The sequence below is a fragment of the Protopterus annectens genome, chromosome 16.part0 (assembly GCF_019279795.1).
Source record: "Protopterus annectens isolate FY-2018-M chromosome 16.part0, PAN1.0, whole genome shotgun sequence".
NCBI lineage: Eukaryota > Metazoa > Chordata > Ceratodontiformes > Protopteridae > Protopterus > Protopterus annectens.
The window spans coordinates 522,741,255-522,763,541 of NC_056750.1; the positions used below are offsets into that span (position 1 = coordinate 522,741,255).

At 43.7% G+C, this 22,287-nt stretch overlaps 1 protein-coding gene across 2 annotated transcripts in view; it reads right to left on the reverse strand.

Annotated features, from left to right (window-relative positions):
* Positions 1–22,287, reverse strand: part of LAMC3 (laminin subunit gamma 3) — a 4,228,426-nt gene that overhangs the window by 670,510 nt on the left and 3,535,629 nt on the right. For both annotated transcript variants that reach the window (XM_044058389.1, XM_044058388.1), the window contains one exon: positions 14,236–14,312. In XM_044058389.1, coding sequence (XP_043914324.1) covers positions 14,236–14,312 — 77 coding nt within the window. The remainder of the gene's footprint in view (positions 1–14,235; positions 14,313–22,287) is intronic.

The window sequence follows — 22,287 nt, forward strand, 5'->3', positions numbered from 1 at the left end:
TGTAGTGTTATGGAAAAGGTGTTTCCAAAGGAAAAGTCTAGAGATGAGGTTAGTGGCACTGGCAGGGGCAGGGTTAGGATTAGAATCCATCAGTGGGATGATGCAGAGAAGACAAATTTTAAGATTATATTTCATACCATTTATAGGATAAGTGCCACCAAACTCTGACCCCAGTATAGCTTGTGGAAATTTCAGAATATGGTATTAAAAATACAGGTGTTAATACAGACATCATTTAAGACATCTGATCTATACAACCTCAAAAACATATGTAAAAAATAAGAAGTTATGTACCTACCATAACGTTCCATGTTAGTTGTCTTCTTCTCGCCTTCTTTCTTGCTGGTTGGGTTCAGAGCCAATCCTCGGCTCCGACTCGGCCATCTTCAAAAGCTCGAGAGCTGCTTACTGGCTCGAGGCTCCCCCTATATCCCATGATGCCTGGTGCTAGATACCCAGATCTCATTTGGTAACCTAACTACAGACATAATAATAACAATTATAATAATACAGGAAATTTTGCAGGATACAGGAACCTATTGGAGAGACTGACAAAAGTAATAGCCAGAGAAGACTCAGCCAGTGATCAACAAACCTAAGGAACTCTTCTCTGTGTACTAGGATAGGGGGATGGAGGGTGGGACGCAAGATAGAAGGCGAGAAGAAGACAACTAACATGGAACGTTATGGTAGGTACATAACTTCTTAATGTTAAGTTGTCTATCTCACCTTCATTCTTGCTGGTTGGGACAGCATCCCTAGCACCTCAATCCTGGGTGGCTCATCGGAACAGACTCTTCAGAACAGTGGAACCAAAATCAGCTCTGCTTCTGGAAGCCACATCCAGCTTATAATGTGAAATGAAGGTATGTGGATTAGCCCATGTAGCTGCCGCACAAAAAGTTTCCATTGGCAATCTGGCCTGAAAAGCCACAGAAGTAGCTAGAGCTCTGGTGGAGTGACCTTTGGGTTTAGCAGGAAGCTATTTATTTCTTAACTGATATATAAAAGTAATAGTAGAAGTCAACCACCTAGATAAGGTGACTTTTGGCACCGGTATGCCTTGTTTTCCCTCAACATAAGACAGGAACAAGTTGTCTGATTTTCTGATTTGCTTGGTTCTATGCAAGTAAAAGCGTAATTGTCTATGGACATCCAGCTGGTGTAACTTGTATTCTGCCTTGTTGGAATAATTTGGAAAGAACACAGGTAGTGCAATGGACTGATTCAAATTATAATCAGAAGTAACCTTTGGAAGAAAGGAAGGGTTAGTCCGAAGAGAAACTCTATCTTTGTGAAAAACTAGGTAAGGAGGACGAACACAAAGAGCCTGAAGTTCAGAAACTCTTCTGGCCGACGTAACTGCGACCAGAAGAAGGGTTTTCCAAGAAAGAAACTTCAAGGAACAGGAAGCTGCCGGTTCAAAGGGGGGCAGTACCAGGGAAGCTAAAATCAAATTCAGATCCCACGGAGGCGGGGGATCTCTTACTGGGGGCCTGAGGAGAGAGGTCCCTTTAAGAAAGGCTTTACAAAGCTTATGGGACATGATGCTGGAATCAGATAGGCCCATATGAAAGTTTGAAATTGCAGCTAGCTGAACTCTAATCGTGGCAGAAGAGGATCCTGTTCGAAAAAGTTCTGCTAGAAATTCTAAGATATGGTGCACAGGGGCTGAAAAGGGATCTATATTCCTGTTCTCTGCCCATAAGGAAAAACATTTCCACTTGCTAGCATAAGTTTTCCTAGTGGTCGACTTATGTGAGGATAAGATGATTTCACGCACCGAATGGGAGATGTTGGGAAGCCTGGCTAAGGTCGGAAGTGGAGAAACCAAGCAGTGAGCTGGAGAGATTGAAGAGATTGGTGCAGCCCGCCCGATTGATGGATCAGGAGTTCTGGAATTGGGTCCAGGGTCCAGAGCTGCTCCAGAAGGTGATGATACAGGAAAGGGAACCAAATTTGTCGAGGCCAGTAAGGGGCAATGAGGATCATCTTGCATCCCAATGTGGTAGCTTTCTGAATTAGTTTGGGAATCGGGGGAAATAGAGGGAATGCATAAAGAAGTCCCTGGGGCCAATCGTGAACTAGAGCATCGCTGGGGAGGTGTCCAGGGAGAGGAAGGAGAGAGAATAAATTGTCGCACTTGCTGTTGAAGGGGGTGGCAAAAAGGTCGCAGCAAGGCTGACCCCATTTGCAGAAGATTTTGTCCGCCACAGTCTGATTGAGAGACCACTCGTGAGGCATGAGAATTGCTCTGCTCAGCCTGTCTGCTATAACGTTGGACTTCCCAGGGATGTGCGCTGCTATCAGAAACCGTTGGGAAGAGATCGCCCACTGCCAAAGTCTGAGTGCTTCTCGACATAAGGGGTATAACTTGGTTCCGCCCTGCTTGTTGATGTACCATACCACTGACATATTGTCTGTTTGAATTGCAATGGTCCCGGTGGGAAGAGAGTTCTGAAGAGCTTGCAATGCTAAAAGCACGGCTCTCATCTCCAAGACATTGATATGCAGATGGTACTCGTGAGGCTGCCAGGTGCCTTGGACTGTTCTGCCCTGAAAATGCCCCCCCCCCACCCGATCAGGGAGGCGTCCGTGGTCACCGTAGCTACTGGAGGAGGAAAAACGAATGGTCTGCCCTGGTGTAATGATGGGGAAACCATCCACCAAACAAGTTGGTTTTTGCATGACTGTGTGATCATTATCATGTGAGACATTGGGAGTTGCTGGAAGGACCATTGTATGAACAACATCCACTGAAGAATCCTCATGTGAAAACGTGCAAGGGGGACTAGTATTATAGCCGCTGCCATGAGACCCAATGTTTTTAGGACAAATCTGGCCTGAATCTTTTTGCAACCTAATAAGACCTGCACATGTCGTCGAATGGCTAACACTCTGTCTACTGGGAGAGTCGCTGACATGTCCTTTGTGTTTAAATTTGCACCTATAAAAGTGATAGATTGACAAGGTGACAATGCAGACTTTTCAAAATTTATTGTGATGCCTAGAGTGGAGCACGTTTGGATGGTGTAGTCTCTGGCTAGCAGCAGGTGATGCCTGGTGGTTGCAGTAAGGAGCCAGTCATCTAAATATGGAAACACCTGGAATCCTTGCCGTCTCAAGTGAGCGGTGACTACTGCCAAACATTTGAACACCCTGAGGGCTGTGGTGAGACCAAAAGGGCAGCGCTCTGAACTGATAATGACTGGCTCCCAGCTGGAAGCGGAGGAATCTTCTAGAGCATCTGTGCATTTTGATATGGTAGTAGGCGCCCTGAAGATCTATGGAGCACATCCAATTGTCCTGACCCAGAAAGGGTAAAATGGACTGTAGCGTGACCATCCGGAACTTCGTTCTTTGAACAGACCTGTTTAGTCTGCTGAGATCCAGAATGGGTCTCCAGTCCCCAGTCTTTCTTGGTACCAAAAAGAACCTTGAGTAAGTTCTGGATCCTTGTTGGTCTGCTGGACTGACTGGATGGCTCTTTTTCTTCGCAGTTTTGAAATTTCTTGAACTGCTTGATCCCTTAGATTGGGTGGAACATCTGGACGGGATTTGTTGGAAAAGAGTGGAGTGCGAAAGAAGGGGATTTTGTAGCCTTCGGATATGATAGAAAGTACCCATTTGTCTTGTGTTACACTTTGCCAGGCTTTTGGGTACAGCGATAATCTTCCCCCGACTGCCTCCGAAGGTGGACAGTCAGGCAGCACTTCAGGGATGCTGGAAAGGCTTGTCAGAGAAGGATTCTCTTTGGCCCTAATTTTGCAGACCCCCCCCTGCCCCTAGGGCGGCATCTATTGTTGTTCCCTCCTCTGCCCCTGGAGGTGAACTCTCCATCTGTGTCAGGCACGGCTCCCTGGGATTTCCAGAACCACATCTTCGCACTCTTCTGACCCTTGGGATACGGTCTTGAAGGAGTAGAAAAACGGACTCCAATGGCAGAGAGAGTCTTGCCTTCCTGCTCACACCTGGTAAGGGTATCCTTCACCTGTGGTCCAAACAGAGCAGAACCATCAAAGGGGGTGTTGGTGAAAGACGTCTTGAAGGGTTCCGCAAAGTTGCATAACCACATCCAAGCATGTCTCCTCAAAGCCACACCTGTGCCCCGACTCGCTCCATCAGCTGCATAAGAGATGAGCCACATGGAGGAGTTTACTACAGAATTTAGAGTCGGCAGCTGGGAGGCAATCTTAGCCTGAGCCCCCACAGCTGATGGATCTTGAAGGATATCTCCTAGCTCTTTAATGAGATCCCTTTGAAGGTGGGTAAAATGGCACAAAATGTTCAGAGACCTCATGGAAAAGGTCGCTGAGGAAAACATCTTCTTCCCATACCTGTCCATCATCCTAGATTCCTTATTAGGGAGATGGACAGATGAAGAAGTTTCAGCCAACTCCTTTTTAGTGGCCGCTGCTACCACCATGGCATCCACGGGAACACCCTTGGTCAGAAATTGCTTGTCTTGAGGGGCAGTGATGAATTTTTTGGGCCTACGGGGAGTTGGTTCCATTGAGTCTGGAGCTGACCACGCCTTTCGAGCCACCACCGACATCAGTGGATCGAAAGGCGGAGACACCCAGGAGGTGGTGGGTCGGGAACCAAATGCGTCCAGGAATACCGACTCATCCTTGGAAGGGTTAAGGGTAGTCCAGTTCCCCCTCTGCCTAAGGATTTCAAGGATGTCTGAAAAGGAGACGTCCTGAGTGGGGGATCTCGGGAACCCTTCCGACTCCTCCCAAGTCAGTATCTGAAGTGACAGACTCACGGGAGTCAACATGTTTCCTCTTGCATTTCCTCTTTCGAGGGGGCTCCTCTGAATGAACAGGGGAGGCCTCGGAAGAGGAAGATACACCCAATGGGGTGCCCTGGAGCGCTTGTTCTCCACGCTTGGGGTCTGGAGGAGGGGCAGAGGCAGGAGCAGGCACCATGGGGGGAGGAGCCGATGAGGATGAACGTGAGGCTGACTCAGATGCCAGCACACTTCTCATGACCTCGAAGGCGCCCCTTCCCGATACCAGAGAAGGCTCAGGCTCCGAAGAGACTGGAATCCTTTCCGGCACCGAGAGAGACGGCTCCGAAGCCGATGTAGGAGCCGAACTCACCTGCACCAAAGCTCCGAGAGGGAGAATGGGGTCAGACAAGGGTCCAATGCCACTCGCCCCCTCGGAGCTGACGAGGGAGTCCCGGCGCCCAGATCCCTCCAAGGACAGCACCATGGAAGAGATTGGACCCAACGATGGAACCGAAAGGGGAGGTATCGGCTCTGATGGACCCACGGGTCCAGCCACAGCATGCTCCGGCTCTGAACTCAAGGGATGAGTCGAAGGAGGAACTATTGGAGAAAAAGGTAGAGCCGAGTCCTGATGAGGGGGGTTGGATAGCATTTTTGCCAGGACCTGTGACTTTAAAAGCCTGCTCACCACTCTCTCCAAATCATGGTCAGATAACCTAGATGACCGAGAAGAGTGGGACCGATGACTATGCTCAGATTGCAGTAAGGGTGATCCTGGAGCCGAGTGTATCGACTCCAAGGATGGTGACCTGGAGCATTTTCGACTCCCTGACGGTTCCGACGGAAGAGTCGGAGCCGACAGAGATAGGTACTTCGGCTCTGGTCAGAGCCGAAGATGACGTAGAGATAAGTTGAAGCAGAAGCCATACCCGGTGATGGCTCCAAGCTGGGAGCTGATGGCTTCGATGGCCTAGAAGGTTTCACTGACTGAGTCTTGGCCAGTGATCCTTCAGGTTTAAGCAAACCCCTAAGGATAAGCTTATTCCTACGCTCCTGCAGGACTCTTGGACTAAAGGCGTGACACACCGAACAACAGTCCTGCAGGTGTAGGGAGCCCAAGCAGTAAACACAAGAAGTGTGACCATCTGTCAGAGACATTTTCTGACAGCATGAGTCACACTTCTTCAATCCCGACACTTTTGTGTCTTTAGACATTCCTGTGAAGGACAATCAAATACAAAGAACAAGTATAATGGAGAGTAGGTAACTGGAAAAAATATACACAAACCACACAAGTTACCACACCCTAACAGCACACACACACTATATAATATAAGACCTACAAACTACCACAATTTCTAATGAACTTTGTCTACCTTAAAAAATAAAACAATGATAAGCCTCTAACTAAAATGGCTTACTTTGAGAAGGTAAATGGGAGTGGGGGAGGGAGAGGAAAACTCTCTAAGGAGAAAACAAGTTTTTAAGGGGGGGGACACTAACAAACTACCATAGAACCTACAGCTAAGCTTTGACAATAAGTGTATATTCAATAAAGTACAAAAAAGTCCCAAATATAGTGAATAAAGAGAAAAAATACGACCTGAGCCAGTAAACGCAACCTCGTAGCAGAAGCGGCAAACAAGATCTGGGTATCTAGCGCCAGGCATCATGGGATATAGGGGGGGCCTCGAGCCAGTAAACAGCTCTGGAGCTTTTGAAGATGGCTGAGTCGGAGCCGAGGATCGGCTCCGAACCCAACCAGCAAGAATGAAGGTGAGATGGACAACTTAACATTATGTATTATGTGATTCCCCAAAGGTTTCATTTCTGATACATGTACAGTGGACATACCACAATACTTATAGGATTCTTGACAGAGTTTCTTAATTTGTCGTCTCCTCTAGATATGCCATTTAGTGCAATGAATCATCTGTCACTCTCACCAGCTATCACAATGCAAAACCCAAAGGTGTTTGCTTAGCATGTCCAATCTTCACAAAATACAATGCAACTTAATTACACAAATGATGAAGGAAATGACACACAATATCGTTTTTTTGTTTCCCTTTTAACAAACTACAGGTAATGAAAACTCTGGTGTGCTTCAAGCTCTTGCACAGCAGTGCTACAGCTCTTAAGTTCCAACCTCTCTCATTTTTTTTATTACATGGATATGGGTAACGGACTTTTATTACCTGAAAAAAAGTTGGAGATGTCTTGGATTCATATGGGCCAAAAATATAGTATATAACTGATTTAAATGAAAGGAGCTATAAGAAAGAAGTTATGTACTTACCATGATGATCCATATTAGTTGTCTTCATCTCACCTTCTTTCTTGCTGGTTGGATCTGAGCCGATCCTAGGCTCCGACTCAGCCATCTTCTATAGCTTGAGAGCTGTTTACTGGCTCGAGGCTACCCCTTATCCCATGATGCCTAGCGACAGCTACCCAGATCTCATTTGAAATAGCTAACCCCAGACATAGCCAGAGAATAAACCTGTCCAAAACAAATAGGTTGAGTATACCTGTTATACTCTCTAAGTCAGTAGAGGAAAGAAACCAGAGAACACTCAGCCAGTGAAACCAGAACTCCTCTCAGTCCAATAGGACAGGGGGACGGTGGGTGGGACGCAAGAAAGAAGGTGAGATGAAGACAACTAACATTGAACGTTATGGTAGGTACATAACTTCTTTATGTTAAGTTGTCTATCTTGCCTTCGTTCTTGCTGGTTGGGACAGCGTCGCTAGCACCTACAATCCTGGGTGGCTCATTGGAACAGACTCTTCAGAACGGTGGAACCAAAGTCAGCTCTGCTTCCTGGAGTCCACATCTAGCTTGTAATGAGAAATAAAGGTATGAAGATTTACCCATGTAGCAGCCGCACAAATAGAATCCATGGGCAACCTAGATTGGAAGGCTACAGAGGTGGCCAAGGCCCTAGTAGAATGACCTTTCGGTTTGATAGGCAACTCTTTGTTCCTTAATTGATAGATGAAAGTAATAGTGTGAGACAACCACCTGGATATGGTCACCTTGGAAACTGGGAGACCTTGTTTGCACAGAGCATATGAAAGGAATAGTTGGTCCGACCTCCTTATTTCCTTAGTCATATGCAGGTAAAAACGCAATTGTCTATGAATGTCCAATTCATGTAATTTGTACTCTGCCTTGTTGGTGTGGCTAGGAAAAACACAGGAAGGTCTATGGATTGGTTTAAATTATTTTCTGAGGAGACTTATGGAAGAAATGAAGGCCTAGTCCTTAGAGCAACCCTGTCCTTATGAAAAACCAAGTATGGAGGATGAACCCATAATGCTTGAAGTTCAGAGATGTGTCTGGCTGACGTAATAGCTACCAGAAAGAGTGTCTTCCAAGATAGAAACTTAATGGAGCAGGATGCTGCTGGTTCAAAGGGGGGTAGAGTTAAGGAAGTTAGTACCAAATTAAGGTCCCAAGGAGGAGGGGGATCTCTCACTGGAGGCCTAAGGAGAGTGGTCCCTCTCAAGAAAACTTTACAGAGCTTATGAGACATAATGTTTGAATTTGACAAACCAACATGAAAGTTAGAAATGGCCGCTAATTGAACCCTGATTGTAGCCGAAGCAGACACGGATGAAAAAGTTGTGCTAGGAATTCCAGAATTTCGTGGACTGGGGCTGAAAAGGGATCTACGTTCCTAGCCTCTGCCCAACAAGAAAAATGTTTCCATTTACTAGCATAAGTTTTTCTGGTTGTGGACTTGTGAGAGGAGACAATAATTTCACGTACAGCCGGGGAAATGCTGGGAAGCCTGGCTAAGGTTGGAAGTGGAGCAACCAAGCTGTGAGCTGGAGAGTTTGGAGGGAATGATGCAACCCACCTGACTGATGAATCAGTAGATCTGGAAATGGGTCCAGAGTCCAGGGCTGATCGAGAAGGTAGTGGTGCAGGAACGGGAACCATATCTGTCAAGGCCAGTAGGGGGCAATGAGGACCAGTTTGCAACCCAACGATATTGCTTTCTGTATGAGTTTCGGTATCAGGGGAAATGGAGGAAAGGCATAAAGAAGTCCCTGAGGCCAATCGTGGACTAGAGCGTCTCTGAGTGTGTGACCTGTAAGCGGAAAAAGGGAGAAGTAGTTGCTGCATTTGCTGTTGAAGGGGTGGCAAAAAGATCGCAACAAGGCTGTCCCCATTTGCGGAAGATAAGATCCACAACTTCCAGATTCAGAGACCACTCGTGAGGCATGAGGATAGCTCTGCTGAGCCTGTCCGCTATGATGTTAGACCTCCCAGGGATGTGCATCACAATCAGAAAACATTGGGAGGAAATCTCCCACTGCCACAGTCTGAGTGCTTCTCAACACAGGGGGTAGGACCTGGATCCGTCCTGCTTGTTGATGTACCACACCACTGACATGTCTGTTTGAATTGCAATGGTCCCAGAAGGAAGAGAGCCCTGGAGGGCTTGCAATGCTAGGAGCACGGCTCTCATTTCTAGGATGTTTATGTGCATATGGTACTCATGAGGCTGCCAAGTGCCTTGGACTGTCCTCCCCTGATAATGCCCCCCCCACCCTATCAGGGAGGCGTCTGTGGTCACTGTGGCTACCGGAGGGGGCTGAGTGAAGGGTCTGCCCTGAGTCACTAGTGGGGAGACCATCCACCAGGAAAGGTGCTTTTTGCATGCTTCTGTAATCATGATCATGTGAGACATGGGCAACTGTTGGAAAGATCACTGTGTGATTAGAAGCCACTGAAGGATCCTCATGTGAAAGCGGGTCAGTGGGATTAGAAGAATGGCTGCTGCTATGGAACCCAGAGTTTGAAGGACAAACCTGACCTGGATTCTGTTGCTCTGCATTATAATTTGTACTTGTTGATGAATTGTGGACACCCTTTCTAGCGGTAGCCTTGCGGACTTGTTTCTTGTCTCCAAGTCTGCTCCTATGTAGGTGATATATTGACAGGGCAACAAGGGAGATTTTTCAAAGTTTATTGTAATGCCTAGCTGGGAGCAAATTGTGATTGTGTAGTCCCTGGCTTGTAGAAGTTGATGCCTGGTAGTAGCAGTGAGGAGCCAGTCGTCTAAATATGGAAACACCTGCAATCCTCGACGTCTCAGGTGAGCCATGACCACTGCCATACATTTGCTGAACACCCTAGGGGCTGTGGTGAGACCAAAGGGCAGAGCTCTGAACTGGTAATGATTGGCTCCCAGCCAGAAGCGAAGAAATCTCCTGGAGCACCTGTCCATCTTGATGTGGTAGTACGCGTCCTGAAGATCTATCGAGCACATCCAATTGTCCTGACCCAGAAAGGGTAGAATGGACTGTAGTGTGACCATCCGAAACTTTGTTATTTGCACAGACCTGTTTAGTCTGCTGAGATCTAGAATCGGTCTCCAGTCCCCTGTCTTTTTTGGTACCAAAAAGAACCTTGAGTAAGTTCCGGATCCATGCTGGTCTGTCGGGACTTCCTGGATGACTCTTTTTTTTTTTAGCAGTTTTGAAACTTCTATTACTGCTTGGTCCTTCAGATTGGGTGGAACATCTGGAAGGGATTTCCTTGATGGTAAAGGGGGGTTGACAGAAGGGAATTTTGTAACCTCCAGATATAATGGACTGTACCCATCTGTCTTGTGTTAAATTTTGCCAGGCTTTTGGGTACAGTGAAAGTCTTCCTCCCGACTGCCTCCAGAGGTGAGCAGCTGGGCAACCCTTCAGGGATGCTGAAAGGGCTTATCAGAGAAGGATTCTCTGCTGTCCTGGTTCTGCGGACCCCCTCTGCCACAAGGGCGGCATCTATTGTTATTGTTTCCCCCTGTGCCCCTGCAGGAAAAATCACTAAGTGTGTCAGGCAAGGCTCCCTGGGATTTTTGGAACCACATTTTGCCACTCTTCTGACCTTTAGGGTATGGTCTAGAAGGAGTGGAAAAATGGACTCCCTTGGCAGAGAGAGTCTTGCCTTCTTGCTCACACCTAGTCAAAGTGTCTTTCCCCTGTGGTCCAAAGAGAAAGGAACCATCAGAGGGGGTGTTGGTGAATGATGCTCGAAAGGGTTCCGCAAAATTACACAGCCACATCCATGCATGCCTCCTAAGGGCCACACCCATACCTGCGGCTCTACTCGCACCAGCGGCTGCATAGGAAATGAGCCTCATGGAGAAGTTAACTACAGAATTAAGCGTCGCCAGCTGGGAATCTACTTTAGCTTGAGCCTCCTCAGCTGATGGATCTTGAGGGGTATCTCCGAGCTCTTTAAGGTGATCCCTCTGAAGCCGGGTAAAATGACATAAGTAGTTCAGTGACCTCATAGAAAAGGTCGCTGAAGTGAACATTCACATCCCGTATCTGTCCATCATCTTAGACTCCTTGTTAGGAGGATGGACAGATGAAGAGGCCTCTGTTAACTCTTTTTTGGTGGCTGCTGCTACCACCATGGCATCAACAGGAACACCTTTAGTAAGGAACTGCTTATCCTGGGGTGCTGTGATGAATTTGCCAGGTCTCCTCGGAGTTGGTTCCACTGTATCTGGAGCTGACCAAACCTTTCAAGCCACCACGGACATAAGTGGATTGAAAGGCGGAGAAACCCAGGAGGTGGAAGGTCGGGAACCGAATCCATCCAGAAATACAGACTCATCCTCGGTAGGGGCTAGGGGATTACAGTTCCTCCTCTGCGTAAGCATTTTTAGGATGTCCGAGAAAGAAACATCTTCAGAGGGGGATCTTGGGGACCCTTCAGAATCATTTAAGTCTGTATCAGAAGTGACAGACTCATGGGAGTCAATGGGCTTCCTTTTGCACTTCTTCTTATGAGGGGGCTCCTCTGAATGATCAGGTGAGGCCTAGGAAGAAGGGGAAACACCCAATGGGGTGCCCTGGAGTGCCGGTTCCCTACGCTTGGGGTCTGGAGGAGGAGTAGAGGTTGGGACAGGCACTACAGTGGACGGAGCCAGTGGGGCCAATAGTGGAGCTGACTCAGTGGCCAGCACACTCCTCATGACATTGAAGGCATCCCTGCCACGATGCAGAGAAAGCTTGGGTTCCAAGGAAATTGGAATCTTTCTCTGCACCGAGGGAGACGGCTCCAAGGCCGATGTAGGGGCCGAGCTCACCTGCACCGAAGCTCCAAGAGGGAGAATGGGGTCGGACAAGGGTCTGATGCCACTCACCCCCTCAAAGCTGAAGAGGGAACCCCGGCACCCAGATCCCTCGATGGACAGCACCACCGAGGGGATTGGAGGTGACATCGGAACCGAAGGAGATAGAGTTATCGGACCCGACAGTTCCACTACACGAACCCCAACGAAATCCGGCTCCGAACTCACTGGAGTCGGAGGAGGAACATCGAGAGAAGTGGACAGAGCAGACACCTGTTGAGGAGGGCTGGACAACATCTTGGCAAGTGCCTGCGACTTTAGCAACCTACTGACCACTCTCTCCACATCGTGATCCGACAGCCTAGAGGATCAAGAGGAGGGAGAGGATCGGTGACTGCACTCGCTCTGAAGCATCGAAGACCGAGGAGCCGAATGTACTGATTCTGTGAAGGGGACCTCAGCCTCTTGTGGCTCCGTGAAGGCTCCGAAGTTTCTGATGGAGCTGACGGGGAGATAGTCTTATCGATTCCAGCCGGAACCGAAGTAGAAGGTAGAGTCTGAACCGAGGACGGCTCCAAACTTGGAGCCAACGGCTTGGTAGATTTAGAGGATTTCACAGGCTGAGAGCTCTTGGCCAGTGAATCCTGTGGTTTTAAAAGACCCCTAAGAATAAACTTATTCTTATGCTCCTGCAGGACTCTTGGACTAAAGGCATGGCAGATAGAACAAGAGTCCTGTAGTTGCACAGTGCCTAAACAATAGATGCAAGAAGTGTGCCCATCTGTCGGAGACATTTTCTGACAGCATGAGTCACACTTCTTGAATCCAGACACTTTGGATTCCTTTGACATCCTGAAAGAAGGAAACAACAAATACGGCAACAGCTACCAAAAGCAAAATACAGTCTACACAAAAAACACACTGTACAACAAGACTATAGCCAAAGGATTTTTTTTTTTAATAGGAAAGTCTCTAATTTAAACGGCTAGCCTATGAAAGAAAGGTAGAAGGAAAGCCTCTGACCTAAACGGCTAACCTGACAAAAAGAGGATGGGGGGAAGGAGTGGGGGAGAACTCTCTAGGTTAAACGAGTTCTCAAGGAAAAGAAGGGATACTACCACTAAACACTAGCTATCACAAAAAACAAGACTAATCATTAACAATAAAACACTGGAAATATAGAAATCTAGAGTAATGAAGTTATTCAAAAAACTTTATACGAGCCTGAGCCAGAAAAACGACACCTCACAGCTGAAGTGGCAAACGAGATCTGGGTAGCTATCGCTAGGCATCATGGGATAAGGGGTAGCCTCGAGCCAGTAAACAGCTCTCGAGCTATAGAAGATGCCGAGTCGGAGCCGAGGATCGGCTCCAATCCAACCAGCAAGAACGAAGGCGAGATAGACAACTTAACATCATTTATTAAACCAACAACATACAGCACTGTTGTTATCTCTATGACTTTATTATTTGTAATGTAAAATTTACTTTGTTCATTATGCATTCATTTGAGATAGTTACATAAATGAAGTGTATATTAAAAATGAAAAATAAGGCTGGAACCACATGAGTTATGTAAGTCTGACATGGAATAAACATTTTTATTTGTCAGTTCAAGTGCATCTGTTGTGTTGCACACTGCCGTGAGTTTATAATGTATAACCTTTTTTCTTTAGCAACTTCTTAAAAGTTTATTAATGCCTATGTTTGTAATCAGCGAAATAATCTTTATGATCAGCTGAATAAAAATGAAATATTCACTTATTTCTTTGCTTTTATACATTAATAAACATGCTGTGTAATTAACAGCTCTCTGGTACACATGATTGCCATAAGCCTCACCATATGTTAATATGCTAAGACTTTGCTATTAACAAAGAGGTTGGCTTCACCTTTCTGTTGAAAAAATGTGTAGTACAAATGGCCTTTCTTTCTTTCTTTTCTTTTTTTTTCTTGTTCATTTTCTATCTATTGAACTGCCAGGATTTGAAGTATTTTCAGTCACAAGCTACATTGCATATCAGTGAAAATTGAAAATGAGATGGAGTGGGTCCAAGAAGTTCACATGTGAAAGATAGTATGAAGAAAAAAATAAAATTCCATTTACAGAAGCATGGCCATATCATATTATAGCAAGGAACAAACTGATGTTGATATTCTTAGAGTATTTCTAGGAATTCAGATATTTTGTCTGTAGATTTAAAACATGTATTTCTCTCAGAGCAGATATATTCCTTTCCAAAAAGACAAATGGCATACAAATAGATGGCACATAAATCTCACTACTGAATGGCAGATACACTACACATCAATAAAAGTACAACAGAGAATTTGATTAGAAAGATCATCCTCAGAAGATAGTCACCTCAGCATCAATATTGTACTGCAGTGATTTAAGTTCTGTCTTACCTTTCAGCCAAGATATGAGACTCATTAACCCAAATGTGCCACTGTTTGGGGGTGTAGGTGACTTCAGCAGGAATGACCTTAAAGAAAAGATTGTCTTACTCAATTCTGGAGGACAGACAACATCTTTACACAAGGCCCAACAATAAAAACATTTTACAAACATCTAATTCACAGATTGTTTTGCATCATTATTTACTTTCTGAAATAAAAATTTCTTGAAGTGGGGCACATTTCAGCTTCATTCCTAGGGAAGTCATGAGTTCATCTTCCAAATTTCCGAATTTCAAAATGTTGACAACAAAATATCGAACCACATAATGCCAAAAATACAAAAAAAAAATTATAAAAACTTCTTTAATAAATCTGATGTAATTGCAAAATTCATATACTCTTGATTTGCACGTTCTATAAGTGTTGCCCTAATTAAATACCTGATATTTACAATCTACTAAATTATTATTACTTCTACATGTAATGAAACTTCTGATCTCATACATTTTGTGGAAATTCCTAGAAGTTAATTCATTAGTTTCAATGAGTCAAAGAATGAGTAATGCTCTGTAAAAAACATTTTGTTTTACATCCAGGAACCATTTTCAATTTTTATGGCACTGATAAGGTTCATGGGCGGCCACGGTGGTGCAGTGGTTAGCATTGCCGCTTCACAGCAAGAGGTTCTCCGGTTCGATCCTCGGCTGGGGTGCCTTCTGTGCGGAGTCTGCATGTCCTCCCTGTGGTCGCGTGGGTTTCCTCCGGGTGCTCCGGTTTCCTCCCACATCCCAAAGACATGCTGCAGGTGGATTGGACACTCTAAATTGGCCCTAGGTGTGCGTGTGAGTGTGCCTTCTGTGGAAGGTTGGGCGCCGGGCTGGCAACTCGACACCGTAAAACTCCACTGCCAATCAATGTGCGGACAAGGTGATCCGCTGTGGCGACCCCTAACCGGGAAAAAGCCGAAAGAAGAAGAAGAAGATGGCACTGATAAGGTTCGTATCAAAGGTATTCTTATAGATGAACAACTACAAATATTAAGTATTAAGGAGCAAAGGCAGGTTATTTCTCATGGAACTCCCCTTTTCCCAGGATTTAATGAATATTTTTAATTTTGCATTTTTTTGGTTTCCAGTTGTATTCTATTATTTTGATTCACTATTAGGCGACAACTTACATAGTTTGTCATATTCTAACAACAGTAAGATTTATTTACATTTCAGTGTAGTTCATAGAGAACTCATGGGCTATTTACATTTCTAAAGTAATTTAAATGTGTATATTTAAGATGATTTTTTTTTTAAATCTATTGTTTCTATTTTTAATGAATATAGTTTCTTAAAATTAAGCAGCTTATAAGTATAATTGGTTGTAGGAATGCATATTTTCTCATTTATTTGCTTATTTAGTGATATATGCTATTCTATAAATCTAGGCCATTGTGTTTTCTATATCTGATTTGGTATTGAGGAAGAGGCTTTGTGTTCTGAAAGAGGTAAACCATTTTAATTTGCTGCCTATTTTTCTACTTGTTGATTGGTTTAGAATAAAGATTTTGTTGCACCATACTCGGTTGCTGAGTTTTTGGGCTGTCACAGTGATGAGTCATCATTTGCGTTTACTGCAGGTTTGCTGATGGCATTCAGTGCACAAAGAAAGTTTCCTAGACCAAGCTGCAATTGTGGTCGGTCTTGTGCTTTGCTGCATTGCTGGTTTTGTAGATTTACATTTATTGCTATTAATGTGCATCCATAACTATGGATCTTTTAAAATATGCTGAGAATATGGCTTCAGGTAAACATGATACTCATATGCCAACGACAGAGAGACTATGCTTTGAAAAGGCAGGTCTTGAAAATGATATTGATAACATTCAATCTTTCCTTAAGATTTTACTTGCTACTTCTAGAAAACTATGAAGTACTATCTGGTATTAGTGTTTACTAAAGGCCTACAAACTTACTGGCATAAGAGCAAAGATGCCATAGAGTTGCTTTTGAATTAAATGTTATTGAAGAAGAAGGTGAGAGTTTAACCGAAGAGTGGAATCTGATGAAGTAGCCAGGGACTTAGTTTGGTAGATATTTGTTCTTTAATCTACACTTGAGAGTCGCTTTTGCTCTGCTTTTACATTAACAGATTCCAAGGTCAGATATCTTGTGGTAGAATATGTTTACCTGGACTCTCTGAATTGGGAAGCACTGCTGGTTGTGGTTTAATCTGCACTTGAGAGCTGCTTTTGCGTTGCTTTTATATTAACATGTTCCAGGGTTAGATATCGTGTGGCTGAAGGTGTTTCCCTGGGCTCTCTGAGTTGGGAAGCACTGGAGGAAGTTTAGAGAGGGATTGTTTACTGCCTAGAGGGAATAGGAGTCAATTTTCAAGCTTTTTTTCCCATCTTAGAGTGGGGCTTTCCACTGGGCAGCAGTAGTTAGCAGTGCCCTGTATAGATGCAAATTCCTAGACATTAAAGTTTACCTATATAAAGTTAGGATTAGTTCTGAAACCTGTTAAATAGTGTTGCACTGTGGAGAAATCAGCTTAGAGAAGCTAGCTTGTGCATCAAATAGCACTACCATTTCCTAGCATTATATAACGTCCTGCCCTTAACCCCAGAAACTACCCTAGGAGTTCTTGTTAAAACCTAATCCTTAATCCTAAACAGCCAGCTCTATTACAGGATCAGAATACATGGATATGCAATTTACAAATGTCTCTGTGGCCAGCTTGGTAGATTTGGGCATCCTAAAGCAATGTAGCAATTGTCTCATGTTCTCAGACAACTAGTAAATCACTAAAGAAGTAACACGATATGTAAGAGATGTAAATACACAACTTCTTTCGAGGCAAAAATCTCACTTACAAATGAGGTTGTCAGGAATACCCACACTATCTCCGTCACACATAACATAAATGACACACACAGATTGTCTTATGTTGAGGCACTTAAAAGAAACCTTCCAAACTCTCAAAGACCTAGAAAGTCACATAATGGCAGAACTAATGCTTAACAATCATTAAAGCAGACACCAAAAGCAGCATCAAACATCTCACATAAGCCTACACCTAATGGTCTCCCAAGTGCAAATCTCATAAGGCAAGCATACACTTTACCTAATACTCTTGTCATTGGGAACTCCATCGTGCAACGCACACATGTCTTACTCACTATACTGGACAAGGAGAAGACAACAGCTTGCTTCCTATCTGGAGCCAGGATCTACATTATCATGCATGTCCTCAGGCTACTGTACCTCAGGTACCAATATGAGTCTATCATAGTCCATGCGAGTGTAAATGACCTGAGACATACCTGACTGTACTATATGAAAAGAGACATAGTGGATCTCTTGGAATATGTGTCACAGATATGGAAGAGCCTTGCACTGAGCAGCATTCTACCTTCACCAAGGAAGATGCCACAGTATGAACATAACATGACTGATTTTAATAACTGGCTTAGTTACCTCAAACTCACAAGCACAACGCTTCCTGGACTTTAACACAAACACCCTGGAACAGAAAATGTACTTTCCAACCAGAGGATCAAACATACTGGATCTGGTGCTCACCAACAAGGGAAAGCGTTGTACCCCCTTCCCCCATTTCAGGTCCTTACTTGTGAGGTTGGATCACAAAGCTGTCTCATTTGAAGTAAGAATCAACCTGGTAACAGGAACTATTCAAAGGTGAACTACATCCTATCAAGTGACAGTTTGTCAAAATTCAAGGCTCCCTCAACCCCCGAAACCACAGCTACATATGCAGAATCACTTATAAAATCAATATACAAACATGTAAACAGCTGCATAGAGGAAGCCGTACCTATGAGAAATAAACACAAAACAAACACTAAAAACAAACCCCGCTGATGGGATCCTCACCTAAACAGGGTATATAATAAAAGAAGAAAAGTCATAGCCAAAACCAGGAAAAGAAACTCCCTTAAATACAAGTGTTTTTTTATAGAATTAAACAAGACACAAAGAGGTTTAATTAAGTTCAACAAGGCCAACTATGAGGTCAGGATAGCATTGCAGGCTAAGGACAATCAGAAGGGGTTCTTCAACTACGTCTGGAATCTTAAGAGGCAACACACAACAGTGTGCTGAACTAGTTGTGAATGGCACCACATACACTGATCAGGGTGACATAGCAAATCTACTGCCTGATAAATTCATCTCAAATTTCACCACCCCTCCACCTCCGCACCTCCAGCACCATCAGGTGAAATCCCCTCCAAAATACTTCCCCCAACTATCAAAAGGGATCAGGTGCTGGGAGCACTTGCTAAAGCTAAGAACCCCACCTGCATTAGTCCTGATATGATCTCTGGTTACCTCCTGAACAGTCTAAAACATGATCTATTAGGACCACCTGAGGCACACATCAACTACAGCCCTGAGACAGGCTATGTTCCAAGTTGAATGGAGGACTGCAACATTCATTCCCCTACACAAGGGCAGACCATCAACTGACCAAAGAACTACAGACCCATCAGTCTAAGAAGCCTCACATACAACACCATAGGACAAAATATTTTAGAAATGATAAATAAAGACACTGGCAACCAACAGACACTGGACCATTCCAGTCTGGCTTTGTTAAGGGAAAGTCATGCCTACTTAACCTGATAGACTTCTTTGAGAGGGTCACCAAGGTAGTGGACAAGGGTAAAACAGTGCTTAGGCATTTGATACAACATCCCACTAAGGCACTGCTGACAAGCTCTATGAGCTAGCTATAAAGTCACTGGATTCCCAGCTTGTGGACAGACAGGACTCAAGAAGTCAGGATTGGTAAGACACACCACCACCAAGAGACTGGTCACCAGTGGAGTACCCAGGGCTCCATGCTGGGCCCACTCCTGTTTGGCATTTACACAGATGACTGTAAATTAGGAGCCATTTTGGATTCCACCAAGACATAAACATCTTGCAAATGGATTTAACATAGAGAAATGGCTGGTTCCAAAGTCATGGCTGAAAACTCTACGGCAAACAAAATGCATTATTATGCCCTTTGGGAAACTGTCAATGCAAGTTAATTACTTCATTGATAAAATGCCTCTAACAGTCGACCCAGTAGAAAGGGATATGGGAATATATTTAGACAGCAATTTGACCTTTGGCCAACATATAGCTAAGATAATAAGACAATTGTTCTACATCACCCAACTTATAGGTAAGGGAATGGCATTCAGGTATAAGGAAGTTATAGTAATACTCTAGCTGGCCCTTATCAGACCTAACAATGAATACAATGCCCCCTTGGCCATGCACCTTGGATGACAACTGCAACAGCTGGAACACCCACAAAGGTTTCTCACCAGGAGAGTTCAGGCCATGAAAATTCTGTCCTACACTGATTGCGTAAAAGCTCCATCTCTGTATTCAGTCTCTTACAAGCCATTACAAGAGGATCTTTACCTAACTTACAGGGTTTCCTCAGACCTAGCCCTGATGGATCTATTGAACATGCACAAAACAAACAACACCAGAAACAGTAGATCCAGGTATCTGAACTTTGCTTGTGACAAACAAAACGTTCGGGAGAGACAGATATGCATCCCACAGGATCCCCTCACTATGGAATAGGCTCAAATCTATGTAAAATGGAGTTCATCCCTGACTTTATTTAAAAAAAAACTTTGACAACTGGATGACAAATTGTAAACTCACCCCTGGTCTGTCCCCATGTCTCTTATGTTCAGAGGTTGTCAGTAAGAAAAGTATTATGCTAACACCCCCCATACAAATCTTTAGATACCTGCCTACTAACATAACCTCCCCCCCCCATATGATTCTTGAGACTCAAGTGGTTTGAAGCATGTGGCTAGGCTTGTAAGGGCCCTATTAGACATTAGCCTAGTAACAGCTTATGAACCTATGAATCAAGTTTTACAAATGGCATCCCTTATGCTGGTACAGGTGTTTATTGACTTTAAAGATGGACTTAATACTAAGTTGCAAAACACCCTGAATGAACTAGGTGCTTAAATGAAATATTTTGTTAACAATAATGATTATTCTACTCTTTTGGAACTATTTATGTGGATTATGTCTTCCTTAGAAAATATACTACAAAACAAACTATATATATATATATATATATATATATATATATATATATATATATATATATATATATATATATATATATATACATATATATATACATACATATTTATATATATATATATATATATATATATATATATATATATATACATATACATATATATACATATACATATATATACATATATATATATACATATATATAGATATATATATATATATACATATACATATATATATATATATATATATATATATATATATATATATACATATATATATACATATATATATATATATATATACATATATATATATATATATATATATATATATATATATAAATATATATATATATATACATATATATATATATATATATAAGTTTGTCCTGTTTGTTGCATTTACCTGTTGAGGCTACACACTCAAGTGCGCTAGCCTGTGTTAAATATTTATTGCATTTTCCTGCTGTTTGTTGCAAAAAAAAAAAAAAAAAAACAAATAAATTATCCTTGTTTCCTGTTTTTCCTAACCTAGAGTAGTCCAAATACAGGCTTTGCTCTATTCTGGACTTTTGGAAAGTTCCTGTGTTGCCATTTCCTTTCTTGGATTAAGGGAGGCTTCTTTGTTAACCAGTGGCAGTGGGGAGCTTAGAGCAGCCTATCTATCCCTGGATGAGTGTTCCCAGCACAAGAATCTGGTAGTCTATTGGCCATTTTGGGCCAATTTCTAGCTCTTTCAAATCCCCCTGTATAAAACCCACTTTGGCGAGGTTTTTGCGCTTGTTACTACTCAGCCAAGCTCCTCGTGGTCCTGCAGAGTGGTGCCAGCAGCAGAGAGGCTAAAAGAGCGACTGCTAACCTGATAAAAGTGTTTTTTCCTGCTACTACCTGGGCGACTGTCCGATCTAGCTAAACTGCAAATATTTCTGCTTCTTGAACTGTTTTAAACTGTTGTCCTGTTTGTTGCATTTACTTGTTGAGGCTACACCCTCAAGTGTGCTAGCCTGTGTTACATATTTATTGCAATTTCCTGCTGTTTGTTGCAAAAAAGAAAAAAAAAAAAAGTTATCCTTGTTTCCCATCTTTCCTGACCTAGAGTAGTCCAAACACAGGCGTTGCTGTATTCTGGACTTTTGGAAAGTTCCTGTGTTGCCATTTCCTTTCTTGGATAGAGGGAGGCTTCTTTGTTCACCAGTGGCAGTGGGGAGCTTGGAGCAGCCTATCTGTCCCTGGAGGAGTGTTCCCAGCACAGGAATCTGGTAGTCTGTTGGCTGTTTTGGGCCAATTTCTAGCTCTTTCAAGTCCGCCTGTTTAAAACCCGCTGTAGCGCGGCTTTGCATGATTTTTGTGCATAGCGCGGCATCGAGAAGCGCCGCTTATTTGGGTTTGAGCCTTGGAACTGATCTAGTTCTCATAATAAACACCCTATTCCAATGCTAAAGCCTAGCACTTGCTCACTAAACCAATTATATAAGTCAGCACTAAAAAATTAAAAGCACTACACCCTCACAAACTCCCCTTGAGTAACTTGTTCCCCATTGGCCCTTTTTTTTTAATTATAAAGGAATTCCCAATACTATTCTAGCATGTCCAAAGGTCAGTTGTCAATCTCCTCTCCGGTCCAGCTGGTGAACCTGGGAATCTTGAGGCAACGTTACAACTGCCTAATGTACACAGACAACCCTCTCCTCCTCCCAACAAATTCCAACACATGTGAGAGATGCAACCATATAGCCAAACTGGAGGCTAAGCTCTCTCAACTCAGTACTGGCGTAACCAGTCAGGAGGAGAAGGAAACCACACTCACTACAATTGTAGTCTCACATAGACCTACCACGACAGCAAACCAAACACATAAACACACAAAAACATACTTGGAGGCTCTAAATAAAAATTTGCCTAAGCAGCAGAGACCTCCAAAGCAGACACCCAAGCAACCGCTACCCCAAAACAAAACACGTGCAACACATAGCTCACAA